The sequence below is a fragment of the Brachyistius frenatus genome, unplaced genomic scaffold, assembly GCF_029030835.1.
Source record: "Brachyistius frenatus isolate BFR_SWC_R1_liver_20210118 unplaced genomic scaffold, ASM2903083v1 Contig_63, whole genome shotgun sequence".
Lineage (NCBI taxonomy): Eukaryota > Metazoa > Chordata > Actinopteri > Embiotocidae > Brachyistius > Brachyistius frenatus.
Window position 1 is genome coordinate 477,527 of NW_027210662.1, and position 21,284 is coordinate 498,810.

The 21,284-nt window shown below is 41.9% G+C and overlaps 2 protein-coding genes across 4 annotated transcripts; one reads left to right on the forward strand and one right to left on the reverse strand.

The window, feature by feature from the left end:
• Positions 1 to 3,405: 3,405 nt before the first annotated feature.
• Positions 3,406 to 11,703, reverse strand: hscb (HscB mitochondrial iron-sulfur cluster cochaperone). Of its 2 annotated transcripts, none has more exons than XM_069706470.1 (6): positions 11,318 to 11,703; positions 11,096 to 11,192; positions 7,117 to 7,206; positions 6,824 to 6,968; positions 4,981 to 5,028; positions 3,406 to 4,821 (listed from the first exon to the last, which is right to left on the reverse strand). In XM_069706470.1, the coding sequence occupies exons 1-6, from the start codon at positions 11,677 to 11,679 to the stop codon at positions 4,727 to 4,729; spliced, it is 837 nt and encodes a 278-aa protein (XP_069562571.1). In that variant the 5' UTR covers positions 11,680 to 11,703; the 3' UTR covers positions 3,406 to 4,726. The 2 variants fall into 2 exon arrangements, 1 of the variants encoding a protein (XP_069562571.1); XR_011311239.1 differs by having other exon boundaries at positions 4,770 to 4,821; positions 4,981 to 5,102.
• Positions 11,704 to 11,825: 122 nt separating this feature from the next.
• Positions 11,826 to 20,241, forward strand: LOC138625518 (volume-regulated anion channel subunit LRRC8A). Of its 2 annotated transcripts, none has more exons than XM_069706496.1 (4): positions 11,826 to 11,924; positions 12,476 to 12,600; positions 15,979 to 18,097; positions 18,235 to 20,241. In XM_069706496.1, exons 3-4 carry the CDS (start codon positions 15,986 to 15,988, stop codon positions 18,508 to 18,510), a joined length of 2,388 nt encoding a protein of 795 aa, XP_069562597.1. In that variant the 5' UTR covers positions 11,826 to 11,924; positions 12,476 to 12,600; positions 15,979 to 15,985; the 3' UTR covers positions 18,511 to 20,241. The 2 variants fall into 2 exon arrangements, with proteins under 2 accessions (XP_069562597.1, XP_069562598.1); XM_069706497.1 differs by lacking the exon at positions 11,826 to 11,924 and adding an exon at positions 12,206 to 12,265.
• The last annotated feature ends 1,043 nt before the right edge of the window (positions 20,242 to 21,284 follow it).

Consider the following 21,284-nt stretch of genomic DNA (forward strand, 5'->3'; position numbering starts at 1 on the left):
TTCATCGCCTTCAAAGCCTCTCCAAACTCAAGAACCACAAAGGAGCTTTTTGAGGCAATATCGCCTGGTGTTTCAATGGGATAACCGAGCACCAAAAAAATCCCTGTCAACTGGCAGATCCACCCGCAGCCTGCTGCTTCACAGATGTTTAATTAAAAGTGGACCCTGCTTTTTCTTTGCAGATTAACCTGCTCTGAGCCGGGGGAAACGGTGTAAACATTGGAAATAGGTGACATTTGTTTTTATTGGATTATTTGACTCTGTAGATGCATGTCCTCTTTCCTGTTTTTGCATAGCCACACCTCCAGGTGCAAGAAATAGTAAAAAAAAATATATAGGTTTGCAAGACCGAACACAGTTTGAAATAAATTTCCCATAAAAGCGCTGAAAGACCAAGTCTAGCTTGTTTCAACACCTTTCCAACATCGACGTCATTCCACAGAATATGTTGAAATCTACAGGCAACAAAAGGCTGTTGCACAAGTAGCTGGATCATAAATTGCTTAGCTAGCTAACAAGAAAACAAAGTTTATTCATCCCCGAGGGGCAATTATGGCAGCTGCATAGGGAAGTAATCACACATTAAGCATGAATAAGGTGAAGTATAATAAATTTACATTAACATTTTAAATGAAGGATTAAAATGCATAAAGTATTTGCACAAGTGGCACAGGAAGCAAATCTGACAGGTCTGAAATATGAAAATAAACGACAAAATAAACTGTCACTTTATGGAAATCCTAAAAAAAAAGTATATTATTCTGATGTGAGCTACAAGACACTAGAGCAAATGTATTTAATTGGCGCAGTGTACCAGATCAAACCCAATATCATTTGGAGGAATGCATGAAGCAAGAGGTTCTGTGGCAGGTTTTTTGCGGGACGATTACTCATTCTAAGAAGTCAAAGGGACTTGAAGATACAGCCATGTGTGCACAAACACACAAAAAAAGCTGCGTTTAAATGCATGGGCCCTTGCCTCATATTTCTGAGGAGAGCAGAGATTCCCTCAGAAATTCTCTCAGCAGGGCCTATATCAAAAGCTTTAAGTCTGCTGCAGCAGAGCTCCCACCTCTGGGAATTCTCCCCACAAACATGTAGCCGAGAACAAAGGCAGTTACTGTCAAAGCGTGTTCCAATTTGACTTATAATTACTTTCAATGAGGAAAAGCAAGGCAATCTCGGCTGCTTGAGCTATCACATCTAAAGTTTTAATGAACTGATTCCCCATTAAAGGTGAAGATAAACGAGAAGCAGAAAACTGAGACAGTCGTCAAGATGATGGATGAATGCTTACCACCGTGTTTAAAAAGCAAAGGGGGGAAAAAAGAGTGTTTGGATCATGCTGCCAACTTCTATCTCCCAATAGGTTCATTGTATCATATGATATTAATAGAGCTATGAAATGGAGCATTTCTGATGTCTTCAAGAATCACAACTTGTGGTGAAAACTCAACATTTTACAGAGAGGATTCAGACCAAAAACCCAACTGAATTATGCTTAAAATTTTTTTTAAAAAGTGCACAATGAAAAGACTGGAGTCAAATATTCAGGGAGCACATTTGTTGAGCAAGATGTTTTAAATTATTATTAAATTATGCTGTAGTTTAGGAATCTTTTTTTAGAAGCAAAGATATCGCTTGAGGGAAGCAACATAAAAACACAGATTAAGGGTGGGAAGGTAATAGTGGTAGATTATAATGCAATTACTACATGATGAGACAGGAGTACCGTCAGCAGACCTGAAGTGTCTGTGGGATGACGGGACTGACACTCAGGGGCTGACTCCGACAGAAGCTATATAAGCAGAGGGGCGATGATCATGAAGACTGCTGATTGGCTGCGAGGGGAGAAGACGCGCTGCTCCAGTGAGTCATTCGGCACTGGTTTTGACCATCGTCAGTCAGACCTTTCACCAGCTACTGTTTGTTTCCATAGCTGGAGGTCCATATGGACTTCTCCTTCATTAGAAGCCAAAGATTCTATAATGAGGGTTTTTGTTTTTTTTCTTCCCTATAGGTTTCTGTCAGGAGTACCACCTACGTTTCAGTCCTAATGTGGATATGAGATCATCACAAGACCACATAATACTTGTTAAGATATTTGTGTTAAGGTCATATGAAGATGATTAAAACTGCAATTACGACGTCAAGTATTAGTTGCAACAGGTGCTAAATATGGCCAGAATAATTTGATTTTCCGCATGCACCACACGTCAATATCCAGTCTTCATGAAATGAGTCATTTGGGTTGAAGAAAACTACAGCTACATTATAAAGGGAGGATTCATGACTGCAATGCAAATGATCAACCCTGCAGTCAATAAAAGGATATGCTTAGGTAATGCGTATCTCATTATTACTGCCAGAGTATTAAAAGGAATAGTTTGACATTTTAGGAAATCTACATTTGCTTTCTTGGCTGAACAAGACGATTGAGATCGGTCCTATTAATACTCTCAACTCAACTCAGCTCATTAATGTAGCACCTTTCATCAAAACATGCCACCAAGTGTTTCAAATTAAAGCAACACTCACAAAATAGAAACAAAAAATACAAAAAAATACAAATAAAAAAGTGCAGGACCAAAAGTTACAACAATGAAACAATAGTGTTAAAAATCAAGTATTTATATTTAATAAAATAGAATAAATTCCAGGATAAAAACATGACAAAACCTTAAAAACGTAAAGGATATATAAACATTACTTGAAGCTAAAAAACACATTAAAGAGAAATAGGTCTTTAGTTTCCTTAAATACCAAGTTTGCCATTTTAATATCCACAGGCTGTAGCCAGCATCTGGTTAACGTAGAATAGCATAAAGGTAAAAAGCAACAAAAGTCCCGGTGCTGTCACAGCCCCCGGCCAAGAACAAATCCAGAGCATATCCCCAGTAAAAGTATTTTTACACTTTCTCTTTTAAAATACATTCAACAAATGCAATGCAAAGCTGTAGGTAGCTATTTTCTTTATGCAAACTAGCTAGTCTCCTGTTCCCATGCTATATTCTAAGACAAGATAAGCAGCTGCAGGACACTGTAGCTTCATATTTATTGGGCAGATACAAGAGTATCTTCTTATCTAAGGCTCTAAACTGAAGAAGCTTATTTCTAAAAATGTCAACGCACTGCGGTCACTAAAATAACTAAGAAAGATTTCCGTTTGCTCGGCCATGGCGACCTCTGCGGAACATTTGAATTGACCCAGTCCACCGTAATCAGGAAACCCTCCAACAGCAGCTGTAAATTGTGTTGTGTGCCTGATGCTGACCTGACTCATTCCAGAAGCAGCACGGTGGTCACATGTACCAAGTTCTTTTGCCAAGCTTTCCCATCCAAGTCAATTTCACAGCTTGGCTGTAGTGAGTTTTTTCCCCCCCGTTCGTCTCTTTCAAACTCAATTTCAAAGAGTTCTGGGAGACAGCAGTGGCCTCACCGTTGGTCGATCACATTTTCTCATTAATTTAAAGGCACCTCAGATGCCTTCCGATTACGACATGAATAATAAATATAGCTTGTTAGTCTCCTTGTGGTGGGAGAAGCCCCGTTTAATTCACTGTCTATCCATGTGTATTAAGAAAACTGCTTCTCCAAGGTAAAAAAAAAACAACAAAAACAGCCTCAGACATGTGACACTGCTGTTCGAGACTTAATAAACAATCAACAATCAGTCAGGGTGTGTTACAGTGGAATGCTCCAGTGCACACAGAAAAACAGTGACACTATAAATCGACAAATGCCCACAATATAGTTTAGTGTGGCATTAGGGTGTCTCAAGTAACATTTTTCATATGATATGTGATCCGATAATTGACTTTGTACTATCAGATTAAGTGACAAACCTCATATTTCAGAGTAGTTACAATTCTCAGTTTCTTGAATCAAAAACCAGAATGTGATTTGAGCTCCAATTTGCAAAGTAATTCGATTATGACCATTTAGCTCCATGGTATTGAAAAGAAACTTTACATTAAATGAGGCAGATGAAAATGTGGAAGGATTTGTATTCTGCTGCAGCTTTCAATGTGCTGCAGCCATAGGTCAATGGACATCAAATTATGAGCCATAAATTACAGAGATCAGATCTTTGGCTCATCAAGCCATCGTCATTCAGTGGGGTCTTCCTGATTATCATAGCATTAATACTACATATGAAGCCACCATTAATTATTCAATAGGTTGTCTACCTCAATTAAGGATTTCCTTCTGGTCTCATATCTGGTTTGTACAACATGTAATGCTCCTCTGCATGGTGATTGTCAAGGTGTAATGTCTCCACCTAAAGGTAACCTGAGGAACTGAGTGGGAGTCCTGTGGGTGCGTGTGAGCAACACATGACAAAATGCTGAACTGATCAGCAGGATAATCATATAAACACTCAGAGGCGCGTTTTAATCAGAGCCAATTAAAAGAGCTCTGTCATATTTAATGACACATTAACACAAGTGGATGATAAAGCTTGTGATATTAGTGCGAATCAAGGGAGATATCGTATGCATTCAATTACAGCCACATATCTATATTGTTGTTAATAAAAAATAACAAAAAAATTGCAGATTAAGAATAAATCCCAAATCAATTAAATCCTGTATGTTGTAAGTAAAGTTTTATTATTCAACATTAAAATTACATAATCCCAAAGGTAATATACAATATTTTGTGCAATTAAGTGAGAAACTTTCTAAAGTTATATCAAATATAAAGACACAAAATAGGGAGAAAATTACATGAATTCAGAAAGTTTTTTCTTCACTTTCTCCTCGATGTTTGCGTAGTATTTCATTTGGGCGAGCAGTGCTTTTGAAACTTGAAGCTCCCCTGATGAAAAAAAAAAAGAAAAGAAAAGAGTGCAAAAGGAAGTTAGATCAATGACTCACACGTTGACTTAAAGGGAAGCTACAGCCCAGATTACGAAACAAACAAAGGGCTGAGTGGGAGGAATAGACAATGTGTCAGCGCGACGTGTGAATTTAATACCTTCACGAAGGGCAGCGTCGATCTGCTCCGTCAAGTCTGCCAGTTTCCCTGCAGGTGAGGAGGAGACAAGTTCCAGTTCTGCACGTGTTAACAAGACATGGCTCATATGGTGCTTCTCATTCCTAGAAAAATCAACAGCACACTCGTCTCTGAGAGCAACTGCTTGATTTGAAGTAAACAAACCACATAAGACGAATCAAAGGTACCCACTGCGTGAACAGTTTGAAGTGTGCACCCATGTAGCTCACAGAAACAGGGAGATAATTCAGTTTACAACGTGGAAATTGAACAGACTTTATAGACAGATAAGTGTGTCTTAAGTTTTTAATCCAATTAGTAGACAATTACGACCATTCTACAAATCCCAAGTGTCTTTACATATTTAATGTAATTGTATCGTATTTTTTTATACTACTCATTCAATGCAATTCCATTCTGTAATTACCTTTCTATATAGTAGTTTTCATTGTTAGTGTTGGAGTCTGTCATTAAGACCCTTGATCCAAACTGCCTACGAATGTATATCTACGATGTCGGTTTGCTTGGTTGTACAGTAAATGGGTTCACCACTTTCTTTTCTGTTGTACTTCTGAGTTTCTCTTAAAGGAGTATTGGTTGTAGTATTACAGTGCACTTGATGTTACTCTGGTAACCACAGGTGTCTCCAGTTCACCTTAAATCTTACATTTTAAGAATTACTTTAAGAATTGACCATGTCTCAACCCAGCTACGATGCCAGAGCCTGCAATAGACCTGTTAGTCCACTAGAGGATACCGCGTCAGTGTCACGTCATGCCTCGCCTAGGCGTGAAAAGTACACGCATGTGTGATGAGAGTCAAAGGTCATGTGACAAAGTACAAAGAGTCCACATAGGGAGGAGGCATAAAAGTGGACATAGCTTCCAGGTCTAAAATGTGAGGAGGCCAATGCGGAAGTGCCTTAAAGTGCAATACCAACAAGGGCCTCTCGGGATTAGCTCCCAAAAGGCTCGGACTCCATCGACTTCCATTCAACTTCTCTCCTGAAACACAAATTCCGTAATTTTTTCCAAAAGTAATTATTCGCTAAAATCACTCCTCCTTATTAGTTTTTCAAGGGTCCATCTGAAAATAACCCCATCAATGATTAGATATTGTCAAAAGGCAGTTTAGGGGCATGTCTGTTTGATTGACAGGCCTGTGGTGCAGTCAGGTTTTTACGCTATAGGTGGGAGGGGCATCGTGTCCTCGGGTTGCCGGTCACATCAAGTCAGATCCACCACTTGCTTCTCCTGAGCTTGTCCAAATATGGTCACTTCTGGTTTTGAAATAGCAAAATGGTAATGACCAAAATACTGAAGTCAGAGCTTTAAAATGTCAGTTCACAAACCAACAAGTGGCATTGCCATTGGAACAAACAGATGATTACCACTCAGGAAACCAGTGTTCATTTCAGAAAGCAAAATTCAATATGGTTTTCTTTTAAGTAAGTTACTTACATAAAGTAATGTATTTAATTTATGTAACATATGCGACATATGTAAAGTAATTTGTGTTTTTTGGTGCCTAAACCCAAGGCACCTTACTGTTAAGATGTAGGATAGGTAAAAAACACTGACATCGTTTCGAGTGGACTTACGGGTGTATTACACGCTTTGGGTCAATGACCTGTTGCTCAGCCAGTTAGCATTTCAGCCAAAATGTGATTTTCTTTTAATTTATTGTTTCATTGTAAGAATTTTGTCAAGTTTGGGGACAGAAATCTGAAATCACGTGTACTTGTCCACCTATGTTACAATATGATCAACAATCAGCTCAAATCACTCAACTGGATTTCCAATTTAATATTGACATATTTGTTTACCTTTTGTGTCTTGGCCAATCTTATTGGCTTCTTCTGGAGTCTGTGCTTCATCAAGGGCTTCATTGATCTCCATCAGCTCCATTAGAAAGTCTGAATCAGCTCCCAAGTCCGTGCCCTCCTCCAGACACATCCCCTTCAGCTCCAGCTGAAACATGCGATAAGTGTCCATCAAACTCAACGGCCCTTTTAAATGCACGTCACTACCATCGACTGTCAGATGGTGAAGAACAAGCGGTCAGACAAACAGAGCTTACAGTTATGAAAATCCTAGAAGTCAGGCGGTTCAAACTCACCATATAAAGACCACGACTCAAAGGCTTAAGCAGCGTCTTGTATGCTTTGTTCACAAGAGCCGAATGGCTCTCTGAATACTCCTGTTCTCGCTGAGAAAAGAGGGTTCTGTTTAGTTTACTTCTAATGATGAAAAAAGGAACAAGCTGTGTTACTGAGATTTTTAACTAACATGCTACACAACTAGAAGAACCAACGTTCACGGTATCCACTTCCACGTCACACTCAGATGAGTGAAAATCATCTCAGCTACAGTATTGCCATCCCAATATCTTAAACACCAAATCCTCGGTATCAGGACATACAGCTCCTCTTTTGTAGTCTAGCAGTTTGGGACCCTTCAAGAGATGCAGGTGTAAGTTTGACACGACAGATGTGTGGAAACAAGACGGGGGGAGGAAAACAAAAATATCTTGGAAATGGTTGGCAGATCTCAGTACATTTTGCAGCTATCAGGTCTGTCAGCTCTTGTGAAAATCAATATTGTGGAGCTCAGGCCCAGGGGCCCATCGTATGAAGCTGTTTCTGTAATAACAACCGATGCAGTAGGTGGCTACCTTGTAGCCCTGTATAAGTAATGAGTTTCCTATACATGATGAAGACCCCTGAGGCTGGAAGATGTCTAATTAAGAAAAAATGGCCAGAGGTGGTGATAAATAAAACAGAATCAGTATAACATTGGATAGGCTGTGTGTGAACAAACCATTTAGACTGCCTCCTCTCTCACACTCCGCTGGATATGAGTTTAGCTTTCATATCATATTATGACAACATTCTCCACCTGAGTGTACGGAATAAATTATGTGCAAAGCAATCCACCTCCTCTTCGTCCTGTATTAAAAATTATCATTCTTCTAAACTGCAGTGCATTTTTCTTCATGATCTTCAGGAGAGAAAATGTACCACTTTTCACCACGTTGTAAAATAACCTATAAACCCTCACTTTAGACCTCTCAGATGCACTGGGACAAGTATTATTTCTTTCTGTGAAAGCTGCAGTAGTAGTAGAAAGTTTTATGTAAAATATAACCATCTAACCAGTCTATCTGTGCTGAGGGCTGAAGGTGATTGACCAAATAGCTCAAACGATTTTTCCTCTCAAAATTCTGGTGTTGAGTTCCAATTAGAAGTGACAATTCAAAACTCAAGAGGAAGCGAGGACCGCATTTATTTCCTTAACATCAGCGAGTGAGTGCTGCATCCAGAGACAAGTAGATAAACTATCATCAGACCTCTTCCCTGTCTTGCTCTTCAGTGTCCTGTTAGTTTGCTGTGTACGTTACATTGAAGACATAAAAGAGAAGTGCAGTGATTTAGTATTTCACATCCATAAAGTTAGAAAACTCTGAAAGAAACAGATTAAGATTTAAGTTAACAAATGTTTGACTGTTTTATGGTTCAAGCTCCAAAAACATATGTAATGTAATATTTCCCATTAAGCACCTCGATAGGTCTTAATTGTAACCTCCCTCCCTGGTCAATATCCATATCCTTTAAACTCCAAATTTGAAGGCACCAAACTAAAGCTAGAGTTGGGAAATATATTAGTATGATATTGATATTGTGACATGAGACCTAATATCATCTTAGATTTTGGATAATATTGTGATATTATATAAGTGTTGTTTTGTCCTAACTTTAAAGGCTGCATTACAGTAAAGTGATGTAGTTCCCTTGCTGTTCTATTATTTGCCTTTACCAACTTAGTTATTATATCCACATTACTGAGGATTATCTATAAAAAAAAAAAAAAAAGTGTAAATATTTTACGACAGCGCCAATAGTCATCATACTATATAATTGCAATATCGATATGGACATATTTGTTAAAAAAATATAGTGATATTTGATTTTGTCTGAAATATAATCGTTTCCTCTGACTTGTCAAAGGTCCTACAATAGTAGGATGTCATCGGTTGCTCTGGAAACAGATTAATAAGGGCAGGAAAAGGCAACCGTTACTTAAACTCTACTATCACAGCATCACTGAATTGACATATGTCTGTAAGACTCTGGAAACAGAGCAACCGATGACATCCTACTACTGTTTACAGTCTGAATGAAACTCCTCACCAAGACTGTCTTACAGACATATGTAAATTCAGTGATGCTGTGATAGTAGAGTTTAAGTAACGGTTGCCTTTTCCTGCCCTTATTAATATATAAAGTTCTGAAGTGTAGCTTGAATGCATTAATTTAATGTAAAATGTATATGTGCATATAGAGTTTTAACTCAGCATAGTAGACATCTACCATATATTAAACTAGAGTTGAAATGACCAGTCGTTTAACATAATCTAACTGTTCTGACAATCATTCATTGTTGTCATGTTGTCATTTTTCAATTCAACTGCTCAACATCAATTGGTTCCAGCTTTCATAATGTGAGGATTTGATTGTAATGACAGTAAATTGAATATATTTGGGTTTTTGACATTATTTCTATGTATGTATGTGTCACCTCGGTCATTGGGTGATTATAATGGGTATTTTTGTGTTCTCTTAGTCTGACTCTGCCATTACTATTGCTCACAGCTTCAGTTGTCTTTAATGTGATTATAGTCTGGAAACCATGTTCGCATTAACGTTTGCTCAGTCCATTTGCAGGGCGGACCAATCAGGGACCAGTGTCGATGGTTAAGTGTGATGACGATGAAGTCAAGTGTTTTTTTCTAAATGTATGTAGTTGCAGTGGTGGCACAGTTTGGTACACAAGGTGGTCAATGCTGATTCGTTAAAGGCTGCTCCAATAGTTTCAACATGAACCTGAAGTCTACACCCAGAAGGAAACAATGACTGGAAAGGATTCCCTATGAGGTGGGCCATAGCCATATATTCACATCAATTAGGGTCTGGCAACACCAGGCTACTGTTCGGCAGGTTAAACAATAGTGCAAATAGTCACAGTTTGCTAAATTTACCTTCTCTATTTGTTTTGGTTTAATATTTGTGCGACTTACATTTCTTCCTCTGGCCAAGTATGCTTTTAAGTCAAAGTTTGCATTTCAGCTTTAACGGCACACAGAAAGGTGAGCCATTATTTCTTCCTTAGAACTTGTCAAGTGAATCAGCTGTTAATGCCACAGATCATCTCTAAAAGTGATGAAATATATGAAGAATGAGAGGCCTTGAAACATGTAGGACAACTGAACTATCTTTTGACTTTAGCTTACTTGACCTCTACTGAACTTATAATGACTTTCACATACTGAAAACATCACGTTTGTTTTCCAAACTTGCAATTTATGTTTTTAATTACACTTTATTCTTTAATATTTGAATGGAGGTAATTTAGCCCAGTGTCTTTTCTTTATTTTAGATTTTAGTGTACAGGATTTTGTAATAGACCTTTTCCCCAGAAGACATTTTGACATGTCATTTCAGGGAAAGCACAGATGTAATTAACTACATTAATAAAGGCTTAGGTAAACAGTTCCAGAGTATTGTTATTATGCATGCTGCATGGCTTACAGGAAATTGCCTTTTGGGATACTTAATGGAAGTGAGCCATGATGATTAATGTCATTAGATACACCTGTGCCTCCCCTGATACAAGTCCACTTATTCATTTCAACAATATTTCTAGTTTTTGTTTGTTTTAATGTTTTAATTTCCAAAGTTTGTTCTGGTCTTTCTTCATTTATTTCTTCAACAAAGTGCTGTGTCATCTTCTCTTTTGTCATACTTTTGACTCCTTGAATTGCTTGTCCTGCCTTGACATTGTTTGCTTGACTTAATATAAGGGAGGCCATCCTACGAGAGCCTAAAGTTGTCAATGTTTGTTAGCAAGCACATCTCTCTTAGTTTTCCCTGAGTTATTCTCATGGTCAAATCACAATGAATCATACTAACAAAACAAAAATGCACAGTCAAAGGGTCAGACCTAGTTTCCTGTGCCACGGTGCGACTAATGGATAGAAAAGCATCCTCTGACTCGTCTCACTCAGCTGATCTCCATTCCCCGTACATCCCCCTGCCTACCACAGAGTTCTGGCTGAAGTTGTCGGGATGAAGAGACCGCTGGAGCTGCAAATATCTTTTCTGCAGCTTTTGTGTGTCCAGTGTGAAAGTGTAGTCACTGAAAAAAAAAAAGGCAACACAGTGGTAACGTGAAAAGTTCTACTCACAGACTGATTTAAATTGAAATTAAACAATGTTTATATAGATAATTAAAAAAAAAAATTAGGGATGCACGATACTCACCAATCCATGATCTGGAAGAAGGATATGCCCTCTCCAGGGGGTTGGACTACTTTGCATGACATGCAGAAGAATGAAGGTGTTTGGTCAAGAGCCTGCTGACACTTCCAGCAGCTCAGTTTTACTTGACTTGTACATAAATCCCTGCGTGAACAGACTTGTTTAGTGGAGATAAGCAGCTCTCTTTCCTTTCCCAATGCTCTGAAGTTGAAGTTGCTGTCCCATGTGTCCTTCTTGAGGACGCTGGTGGACACACAGTGAGCAGAACATGAAACAGCTGCAGACCCAGACAGGCGGTTCGTCACCAGCCAGCGTGGCTGCGGAGCAGCCCGGAAGACGGTCCGTAAACTGCTCACTGAAAACATTTCTGCCTGCTGTTGTTGAAGAACTAACAGGCTGCTGGTCCAAACATGAACATCGCCCCCTTTTTCCGGAAAAGCAAAAGGAAGAAGAGCGCCTGCCCGCCGCGGCGCCGCAGCGCCCCCTGTCGGCCTGGCGGCGTGTCGACAGAGCGGCTGGAAAACACAACAGCTAGCAGCCGCAAACCCAATTTACGAGCGACGATTCACATTTAAGTGACGTTAGTTTTGAACGCGGTACACCATACGAAGTAAGTGTGAGCACCCTGTCCATTTGAACGCTTGTTAACAAAGCGAACCACCGTCGTTGTTTCAGTGAAACGTTTCCCGGGACGTAAAACTTCCGATGACAGAAAGAACCGGTTAGCTCAGTAGCTAGTAGCAGCGGAGGTTAGTTTAGCGACATGTTCAACAACAACAACAACAACAACAACAACAACACCGGTCTGGTTGTGTGGTCGGAGGGTCGTCCTTCATCCGTACTGGGTCTGTCGCGTTGTTCAATGACACAGAAGGAAAACCCGCCCTGCTTTAACTTTGTGTGAAGAAGCTCGCTCGGCTAACCTAGCCGCATGACAAAGACGTGCTAACGGTGCGAGTCAGTTTGATAAACAACAACAACAAAGACTTCGTCTAAGTTTAATAAACAACAACAAAGACTTCGACTTGTCAAACGCCTTTAATAACACGAGCCTCGACCCGCGACGTGTTTATGTTGAAGCGATGTTCAAACTTTTTTTTTCTTAGACGTCTTTAAAGGACAGAAACCACATTCACATCCCTGAATGTCTCTTTGTTTCAGATCTTTATTCAACGACATGACGCCGAGAGGGACGATGGTCCACGGAGAGGTCTGGATCCACAGAGAGTGGCTGGTCCACCAGGGACATCATCGGGCACCGGAGCACAGATAACACCTCCAACCCGGTGAGACTGAGCTCCATCATCATGTCCCCATCATCTGTCTCCATCATCATGTCCCCATCATCTGTCTCCATCATCGGTCTCCATCATCATGTCCCCATCATCTGTCTCCATCATCGGTCCCCATCATCTGTCTCCATCATCATGTCCCCATCATCTGTCTCCATCATCATGTCCCCATCATCTGTCCCCATCATCTGTCTCCATCATCTGTCCCCATCATCTGTCTCCATCATCTGTCTCCATCATCATGTCTCCATCATCTTGTCCCCATCATCTGTCTCCATCATCTGTCCCCATCATCTGTCTCCATCATCTTGTCCCCATCATCTGTCTCCATCATCATGTCTCCATCATCATGTCTCCATCATCTGTCCCCATCATCTGTCCCCATCATCTGTCTCCATCATCTGTCTCCATCATCTGTCCCCATCATCTGTCTCCATCATCATGTCTCCATCATCTTGTCTCCATCATCTGTCCCCATCATCTGTCTCCATCATCTTGTCCCCATCATCTGTCTCCATCATCTGTCCCCATCATCTGTCTCCATCATCTGTCTCCATCATCTGTCCCCATTATCTGTCTCCATCATCTTGTCCCCAGCATCTGTCCCCATCATCTTGTCCCCATCATCTGTCTCCATCATCTGTCCCCATCATCTGTCTCCATCATCATGTCTCCATCATCTTGTCTCCATCATCTGTCTCCATCATCATGTTTCCATCATCTTGTCCCCATCATCTGTCTCCATCATCATGTCTCCATCATCTTGTCCCCATCATCTGTCTCCATCATCTTGTCCCCATCATCTGTCTCCATCATCTTGTCTCCATCATCTTGTCCCCATCATCTGTCTCCATCATCTGTCTCCATCATCTTGTCCCCATCATCTGTCTCCATCATCATGTCTCCATCATCTGTCCCCATCATCTGTCTCCATCATCTTGTCCCCATCATCTTGTCTCCATCATCTTGTCTCCATCATCTGTCCCCATCATCTTGTCTCCATCATCTGTCCCCATAATCTGTCTCCATCATCTTGTCCCCATCATCTGTCTCCATCATCTTGTCCCCATCATCTGTCTCCATCATCATGTCCCCATCATCTGTCTCCATCATCTGTCTCCATCATCTTGTCTCCATCATCTGTCCCCATCATCTGTCCCCATCATCTGTCCCCATCATCTGTCTCCATCATCTTGTCCCCATCATCTGTCTCCATCATCCTGTCCCCATCATCTGTCTCCATCATCTTGTCCCCATCATCTTGTCTCCATCATCATGTCCCCATCATCTGTCCCTTCACACTGTGGAAGAGTCTCTTGGTGTGTGGACGTGTCTCTGAACTGGAGCCAGTGTAAATATGCTTATTTGTCCAAAGGTCAGACAAGGCGTCTCTGCTCCTCGTCTTTACAGTTTCCTCACAAAGTACAAGCTGCGACGAATGCCAACTCTTGATTCTTGTTGTGTGTGTGTGTGTGTGTGTGTGTGTGTGTGTGTGTGTGTGTGTGTGTGTGTGTGTGTGTGTGTGTGTGTGTGTGTGTGTGTGTGTGTGTGTTTTGGGGGGTGGGGGTGTAAAAGGTGACGGTAAAGTATTCCAGAGAGACACTGGTTGGAGACAGCAGCTTCCACAAGGTAAACAGGATCTCCTCCTGAAGGTCGAGGGAGGTGCTTCTCAAGGCCCCCGCAGACAATACTCTGGGTATTATTAACGGAAATGGCTAAGAATAGAGAGCAGGGGAGCAACGTGGCTCCTCTGGAGCTCGTGTTGTTTGGGTTAAACAAGCCAAAACGGAACCTCATCTTCAGAAGGGCGACTTCTCCAGCTCACTCGCTGGGTGTGGCGCACTCGCACGAGGCGAGAGGTGAATTTGGAGGGCTTTCTCTGGCTCCGGTGTGCAGCCGAGGTGAAGCCGAGGAGTCGTGGATCGCGCTTGACCTTTTTAATGTATGGAGTAACTGGTGTGTTTCACACTGTGGATTTGTAAGTAAAACTGTTTTTTTTTTTATTTCATCAAGAGGATTTTTATCTATTGTTTCATTCAAGTTACGTCGCATCAGGCTGCGTGTCGCGCCATCAGCTCGGAGGAACAACGTTACTGCATCCTGCTGTCTGCATGTCGGGCGTAGATTGAGATCGCGTGGAAATATTTATATCCAGCGAGCAGTGGATGAACACCTTCATTATGGTGAATGCAAGTCTGGTTTACAATGTTAATACCTATCGTCATACCACATAATAGGAAAAGTGTAGTTTGGATTAATTCAACGAATTGGATACCTGACAAACTGCGCACCATTGCACTTACGCCTTTTTGCTTTAAAGCAGTCTTGGATTTGCAGCCTTGTCCACCCAACGTACGTGTGAAAGGGACGGATCCCTATTTGATGGTCAACATATTGTCTCCACCTACGAATCACTGTATCAGCAAACCAGCCCTCTCCAGCAGTGATGCATCTATTCAGTAGTCTTGATCGGTGTAAGTGCAACTACTAACACGTCCAAATACATATGACTGATCTGTGTTATTGTGCCTTTGTCGCTGTTTCACAGCCTTACAATTTTCCTAAAGTATCAGTATATTAGAAAAGTCCAAGTTTTAAGATGAAGTGTTCTAATCAGCATCAAAAGGGAAAGATGGAATTCATCTCTCCTTGCTAATTAGGCTGCTGATGACAATCAGACGCGAAGGCCTTTTCAAGATTAAGCCAGTGTGAAATTATTGTGATCTTAATTTGCTCATTTGTTATCTTTATAGCCTGCATACATATTCAAGACAGCTGTCTCTTCGCCTGGATGTTATCTGTCTTTTTTTTTTTTTTAACGGGGCCAGTCCATTAATTCTTCACCTAAATCTTGATGGTGAGCTAATTAAAAAGCAGACGAACTGACTTAATATTATATCGGTGGCTGGTTTTTCCATTTGGCCATAACATTTGAAATGCAATGGTCAGTATGACACTCCTTTTGAGATTAATTGAGCTTATTTAACAATAGTTAAATCAATAACATGGTAGCCCGCTCAGTGAAGACAAACAATAAATGATTGGTCACAATCTCTGTTTCGTTACTGCCGTCAGCCTTCAAATGAACCATCAGGACTGTTGTGATGTGTGACCTTGTTAGTCTGCTTTGTACTATCGATCTGTTGGTGGTTCAGGTATTGTGTGGTGGTTCAGGTATTGTGTGGTGGTTCAGGTATTGTGTGGTGGTTCAGGTATTGTGTGGTGGTTCAGGTATTGTGTGTGAAGGAGCTTTTTGTTCTTCACTTTGTAGAAAGCCATGTCTGGTCAGTTTTTTTTTTATTGGCTATTTAATTCAATAAACCACTGCACACATTCCGATTACATCTTTTAACTCTGCTTTCCCCCCCACAGATAAACCATGATCCCTATCACTGAGCTGCGGTACTTTGTGGACACGCAGCCTGCGTATCGCATCCTGAAACCATGGTGGGATGTGTTCACCGACTACATCTCCATTGTTATGCTCATGATTTCTGTGTTCGGAGGGACGCTGCAGGTCACCCAGGACAAGATGATCTGCCTGCCCTGCAAGTGGGTGGTCAACGAGACCTGCAAGAAGAACTTCAGTTCAACTAATCCCACGTCGTTGTTTCTGGAGCCCAAAGGGATCCAGTACGATCTGGACCGCCACCAGTACAACTACGTTGACGCCGTGTGCTATGAAAACAGATTGCACTGGTTTGCCAAGTATTTCCCCTACCTAGTATTACTCCACACCCTCATTTTCCTCGCTTGCAGCAACTTTTGGTTTAAGTTTCCTCGGACTAGCTCCAAACTAGAGCACTTTGTATCTATCTTGCTGAAATGCTTCGACTCCCCGTGGACAACCAGGGCGCTTTCAGAGACGGTGGTTGAAGAAAGCGACCCAAAGCCAATGAAAATGAACGGTTCAATGGACCACAAGGAGTCCGTGATCAGCGAGGACGTCGAAGCAAGTGTCCCAATGCTCCAAAGGACAAAGACCCGCTTTGAGCAGGGCATCGTAGATCGAACAGAAACAGGAGTTTTGGACAAGAAGGAGGGAGAACAGGCGAAAGCTCTGTTTGAAAAAGTGAAGAAGTTTCGTATACACGTGGAAGAAGGAGACATTGTGTACAGACTGTACATCCGTCAGACTATTATCAAAGTCATCAAGTTTATTTTGATAATCTGCTACACAGGGTATTACGTACACGATATTAAATTCAGTGTTGACTGTTCTGTAAATATAGAGAGCCTGACGGGTTACAGCGTGTACCGTTGTGCTCACCCACTGGCGACGCTTTTTAAAATCTTAGCCTGTTTCTACATTAGTTTAGTGGTGGTGTATGGTTTGATCTGCATGTACACGCTCTGCTGGATGCTCCGGCGCTCTCTGAAGAAGTACTCCTTCGAGTCTATTCGGGAGGAGAGCAGCTACAGTGACATACCTGATGTGAAGAATGACTTTGCGTTCATGTTGCACATGATAGATCAGTATGACCCTCTGTACTCCAAACGCTTCGCCGTGTTCCTCTCAGAGGTGAGCGAAAATAAGCTGAGGCAGCTCAACCTCAACAACGAGTGGACACTGGACAAGCTCCGGCAGAGGATCACCAAGAACTCTCAGGAGAAGCTGGAGTTGCACCTTTTCATGCTGAGCGGCATTCCAGACACAGTGTTTGATCTGATGGAGTTGGAGGTTCTCAAACTGGAGTTAATCCCGGATGTCACCATTCCCCCGATCATCGCCCAGCTGGTCAACCTGCGAGAGATGTGGCTCTATCACACCCCGGCCAAAATCGAGGCTCCGGCTTTGGCTTTTCTGCGTGAGAACTTGAAGTCTCTGCACATCAAGTTCACTGACATCAAGGAAATTCCCTTATGGATTTACAGTTTGAAGAACCTCAGCGAGCTCCATCTGACGGGGAACCTCAGCGCTGAGAACAACCGTTACATTGTCATCGATGGGCTCCGGGAGCTCAAGAGGCTCAAAGTTCTTCGTCTGAAGAGCAATCTCACCAAGCTACCTCAAGTGGTGACCGATGTGGGCATGCACCTCCAGAAGCTTTCCGTAAATAACGAAGGCACCAAGCTGATGGTGCTGAATAGCCTGAAGAAGATGGTGAACCTGACGGAACTCGAGCTCATTCGCTGTGATCTGGAGCGCATACCGCACTCCATCTTCAGTTTGCACAACTTGCAGGAGATCGACCTGAAGGACAACAACCTGAAGACCATCGAGGAGATCATCAGCTTTCAGCACCTTCACCGGCTGGTCTGCCTTAAGCTCTGGTACAACCAGATTGCCTACATTCCTATTCAGATCGGCACCCTGACCAACCTGGAGAAGTTGTACCTGAACAGAAACAAGATCGAGAAGATCCCCAGCCAGCTGTTTTATTGCCGCAAGCTGCGCTTCTTGGACCTCAGCCATAACAACCTGACCTACATCCCAACAGACATCGGCTTCCTCCAGAATCTTCAGTACTTGGCAGTAACAGCCAACAGGGTGAGTACTTTTGCGCTATTATTTCGTTTGATTGTACGTTGGATGTTACCCTTTATCCTTTGCTGAAAATGCTTGAATTACAAACTCACCTCTCCATTTTCTCCCCGTCACATCACCCGCCGTACCTCAAAATGCAGATCGAGAGCCTGCCCAATGAGCTTTTCCAGTGCAAGAAGCTCCGCACTTTGAACTTGGGGAACAATTGTCTGCAGTCTCTGCCGTCTCGGTTCGGAGAGCTGACCGCACTCACGCAGCTGGAGCTCAGAGGAAACCGTCTGGAAGGTCTTCCCGTGGAGCTGGGAGAGTGCCGACAGCTGAAGAGAACCGGTCTCGTCGTGGAGGAGGACTTGTTCAACACGCTGCCCACGGAGGTGAAGGAGCAGCTGTGGAAGGCTGACAAAGAACAAGCTTGAACAGGTCTGTGTGCGTGAAGTAAGAGCAGACACTGACCGAGCGGGTCCGGACACAGGAGGAGCGTCCACGGCGTCCCGGAGGCTTCCTGAAGCAGGTCGCCGTCCTGCTGCGGTGTACTGCCAGTAAGGTTGGGTATCGAGAAGCGGCGCCACTTTGGCAGAACCAAAACACTGATTCTGGCAGCTTCTGGTTGTTCTCTTAGTCCTTTTGATTTTTTTTTTTTTGTATTCCTTTACAAACAACTTCTCAGGCCTTTACATTATAACCCAGTAGTGATGCTTTTTAGCAATTATGTAGCAGTGCCATTGTGATCCGAATCATGTGTTTACATTTTATGTTTCTCATTTATGGTCTAGAAGTCAAAGTATGCAAAACTGTGGGCCAACTTCACTAAAAACAGACGTAGACTCAAGTTCAATACTGAGAACGTCAGGTTGTTGTTTAATCCAGATCCCTCCGACCCGCCCGCTTTATTTCTGTGTACGGATAATAATCAACGAGTAACCTTCATATTATATCGTTCGCTGTTTTGAGCTTTTATCAAACTCTCGACTCCTAACATACAAAGGAATTCATTCTGGAATCGGGAAGGTTAGAAGTCAACTATTTTTGTATTTTGTTTAGAAAATTGAAACAAAAGTTTTCTTGCAATATTTGACTGTTCATCTGATCGGGTCATCAGATCTCGTTTTCTACGCAGTATTATGGAATTACATTACCAATCACGAGCGCACTGTTAAGTCAAGTTAGCAGTCCAGTACATTTCGCCATTGAAGCTGCTGTTAAATGGCTCAATCTGTAGTCCAGCAACGGCCGTTGTTCCCCCTTCAAATACCTTCATATGGGCTGGCTTTGACATTGATTTCAAAATGTTGAAAGTGTGACATGAAATCACAAATCAGGAATAACTACTGATGAGTGATGTCAAGGAAGGTGGTCGAGTCTGAGATCTTTGTGTCTGAAGGTGCTGTAGAGGTTAATGGATTTGTTTTTTAATCAGCAGAACAACGTGTGATGTTAAACTAGAGATTGTGCTGAGTTTGTTTTTAAAGCCTGACTAATACTGGATTTTGGGGCAAATACTGAGGATAGTGGACACAAATATTCCGATATCGGCCAATATTCTCAATATATATATATACTATAAATACAGTATATATTAACATGCATTTTATGCAGTTATCCCTCAGATGTGGTTATTAAACACTTTTAACACAAGAGGATATTTTACAATTTGTTGTCCACACTGACATCAGTGCACTGAAACTAAACTTCACTGGGAACTATACAAAAAAAAAAAAAAAACACACACAAATAGAACAGTTTCTAATTTACATCTTTTAAAGGTTAAAAAAACAACCAAAATAATCACACCAGTGCATATTGGCCAAAATACATGCCAGTATGATACATCTGTGATCGGCCGATATCGGTCACTAAAATCAGCCGGCCGGTGTCTCAGTCGCTCTCGGCGTAGTTCAGCAGAGAGGACGGCCGGGAGGCTTCTTTTAGGGAAACGTGCGTTTGACTGAGCACTTTAGGAAAAGCGATTGTTCTACTGAATGCTACTCACTGGAGCAGCGTTACAATTACATTAGTGAAGCATCTCATGAGGATACCCAGCCCTTACTGCTAGTATACTTCTCAGTGGGAAATGAGCAAAATCTATTTCATGGTCACACTGCATTGTTCTATCATTTCTTTGCAATGGATTGCACAAAAATGAACAAATGGGGTGGGGTGGGGTGGGGGGGGGGGGTGAGTCATGTTTGCATCATACGGATTCTGATTCAGTTCGTGCACACGCTGCTGACGTTAAAACGGATCCTCCGAGTGTCGGCAATAAGTCTGAAACAAAGGTGGACACTTCCCACTCACCAGAGGGGTTCGCCGGGTCAAAGTGGTGGACATGAAAGCGACCAACCGGTCCGGTTGTTTGCCCCGACAGCTGAGCGGTGTCGTCCACAGTCACGGGCATGCCACGTCAACAGATGTGTTTTCTGAGCACTCGGCCTCGTGTTCACGTCATCTCGTCATTAGAAGCTCGTTTTAAGATGTTTACTCCGTAACTCTCATCCTGCTGAACGGCAGGACTCCGAACGCTGAGCACTCCTCACCTCCGTGTGAGACAGCAGCCATCTTTGATGTCAAAAGTTTGAATTGCTACATTTTCGACTGCACGAGTTTGTAATTTTTTGTATTTTTTTGCTTATGTAAACAAACCACAAAAACACAAAAATAAGCTGCATTCCATTTAATGAAAAAAAAAAAAAGTCAATGAATTTGTCTGTAGGAGGAGAGATTTTGGAGTTTCATTGTTTTGAGAAAAGCCATGTCTGTCAGATTTGTTGCCTTAACTTTGATTTTTCTCCTTTCAGTTATGGATTTTTCTTTTTGTCGTAGCACCCGTAGAGATAAACATGAATATTGTACCCCCTGAACATCTTTTGATGCAGTTCAATGTCCTTCGAGCTGCACCAGACGCGCTCGGCCCCGAACGACAAACAGCAGCATCAGGACAGCTCTGCCGTTTGTTTTCTTTCTTTTCTTTTTTTTCCCCCCCGTTTTATTACATCACTTCCTGTGGACGTTTCACACGTGACCATTAATATTCAAGATATTCAGTGTTAAAGCGATGGACGAGAGCATCGTTTGTGTTGTCAGCTCACCTTGTGACACTGACTGAGCTAACTTTCTTTTTTTTACGCAGAGCTACTTGAGGGCAGGTTTTACTCTCCGAACAAGTGTTGCATTGCAGTGTGGACAACTGCTA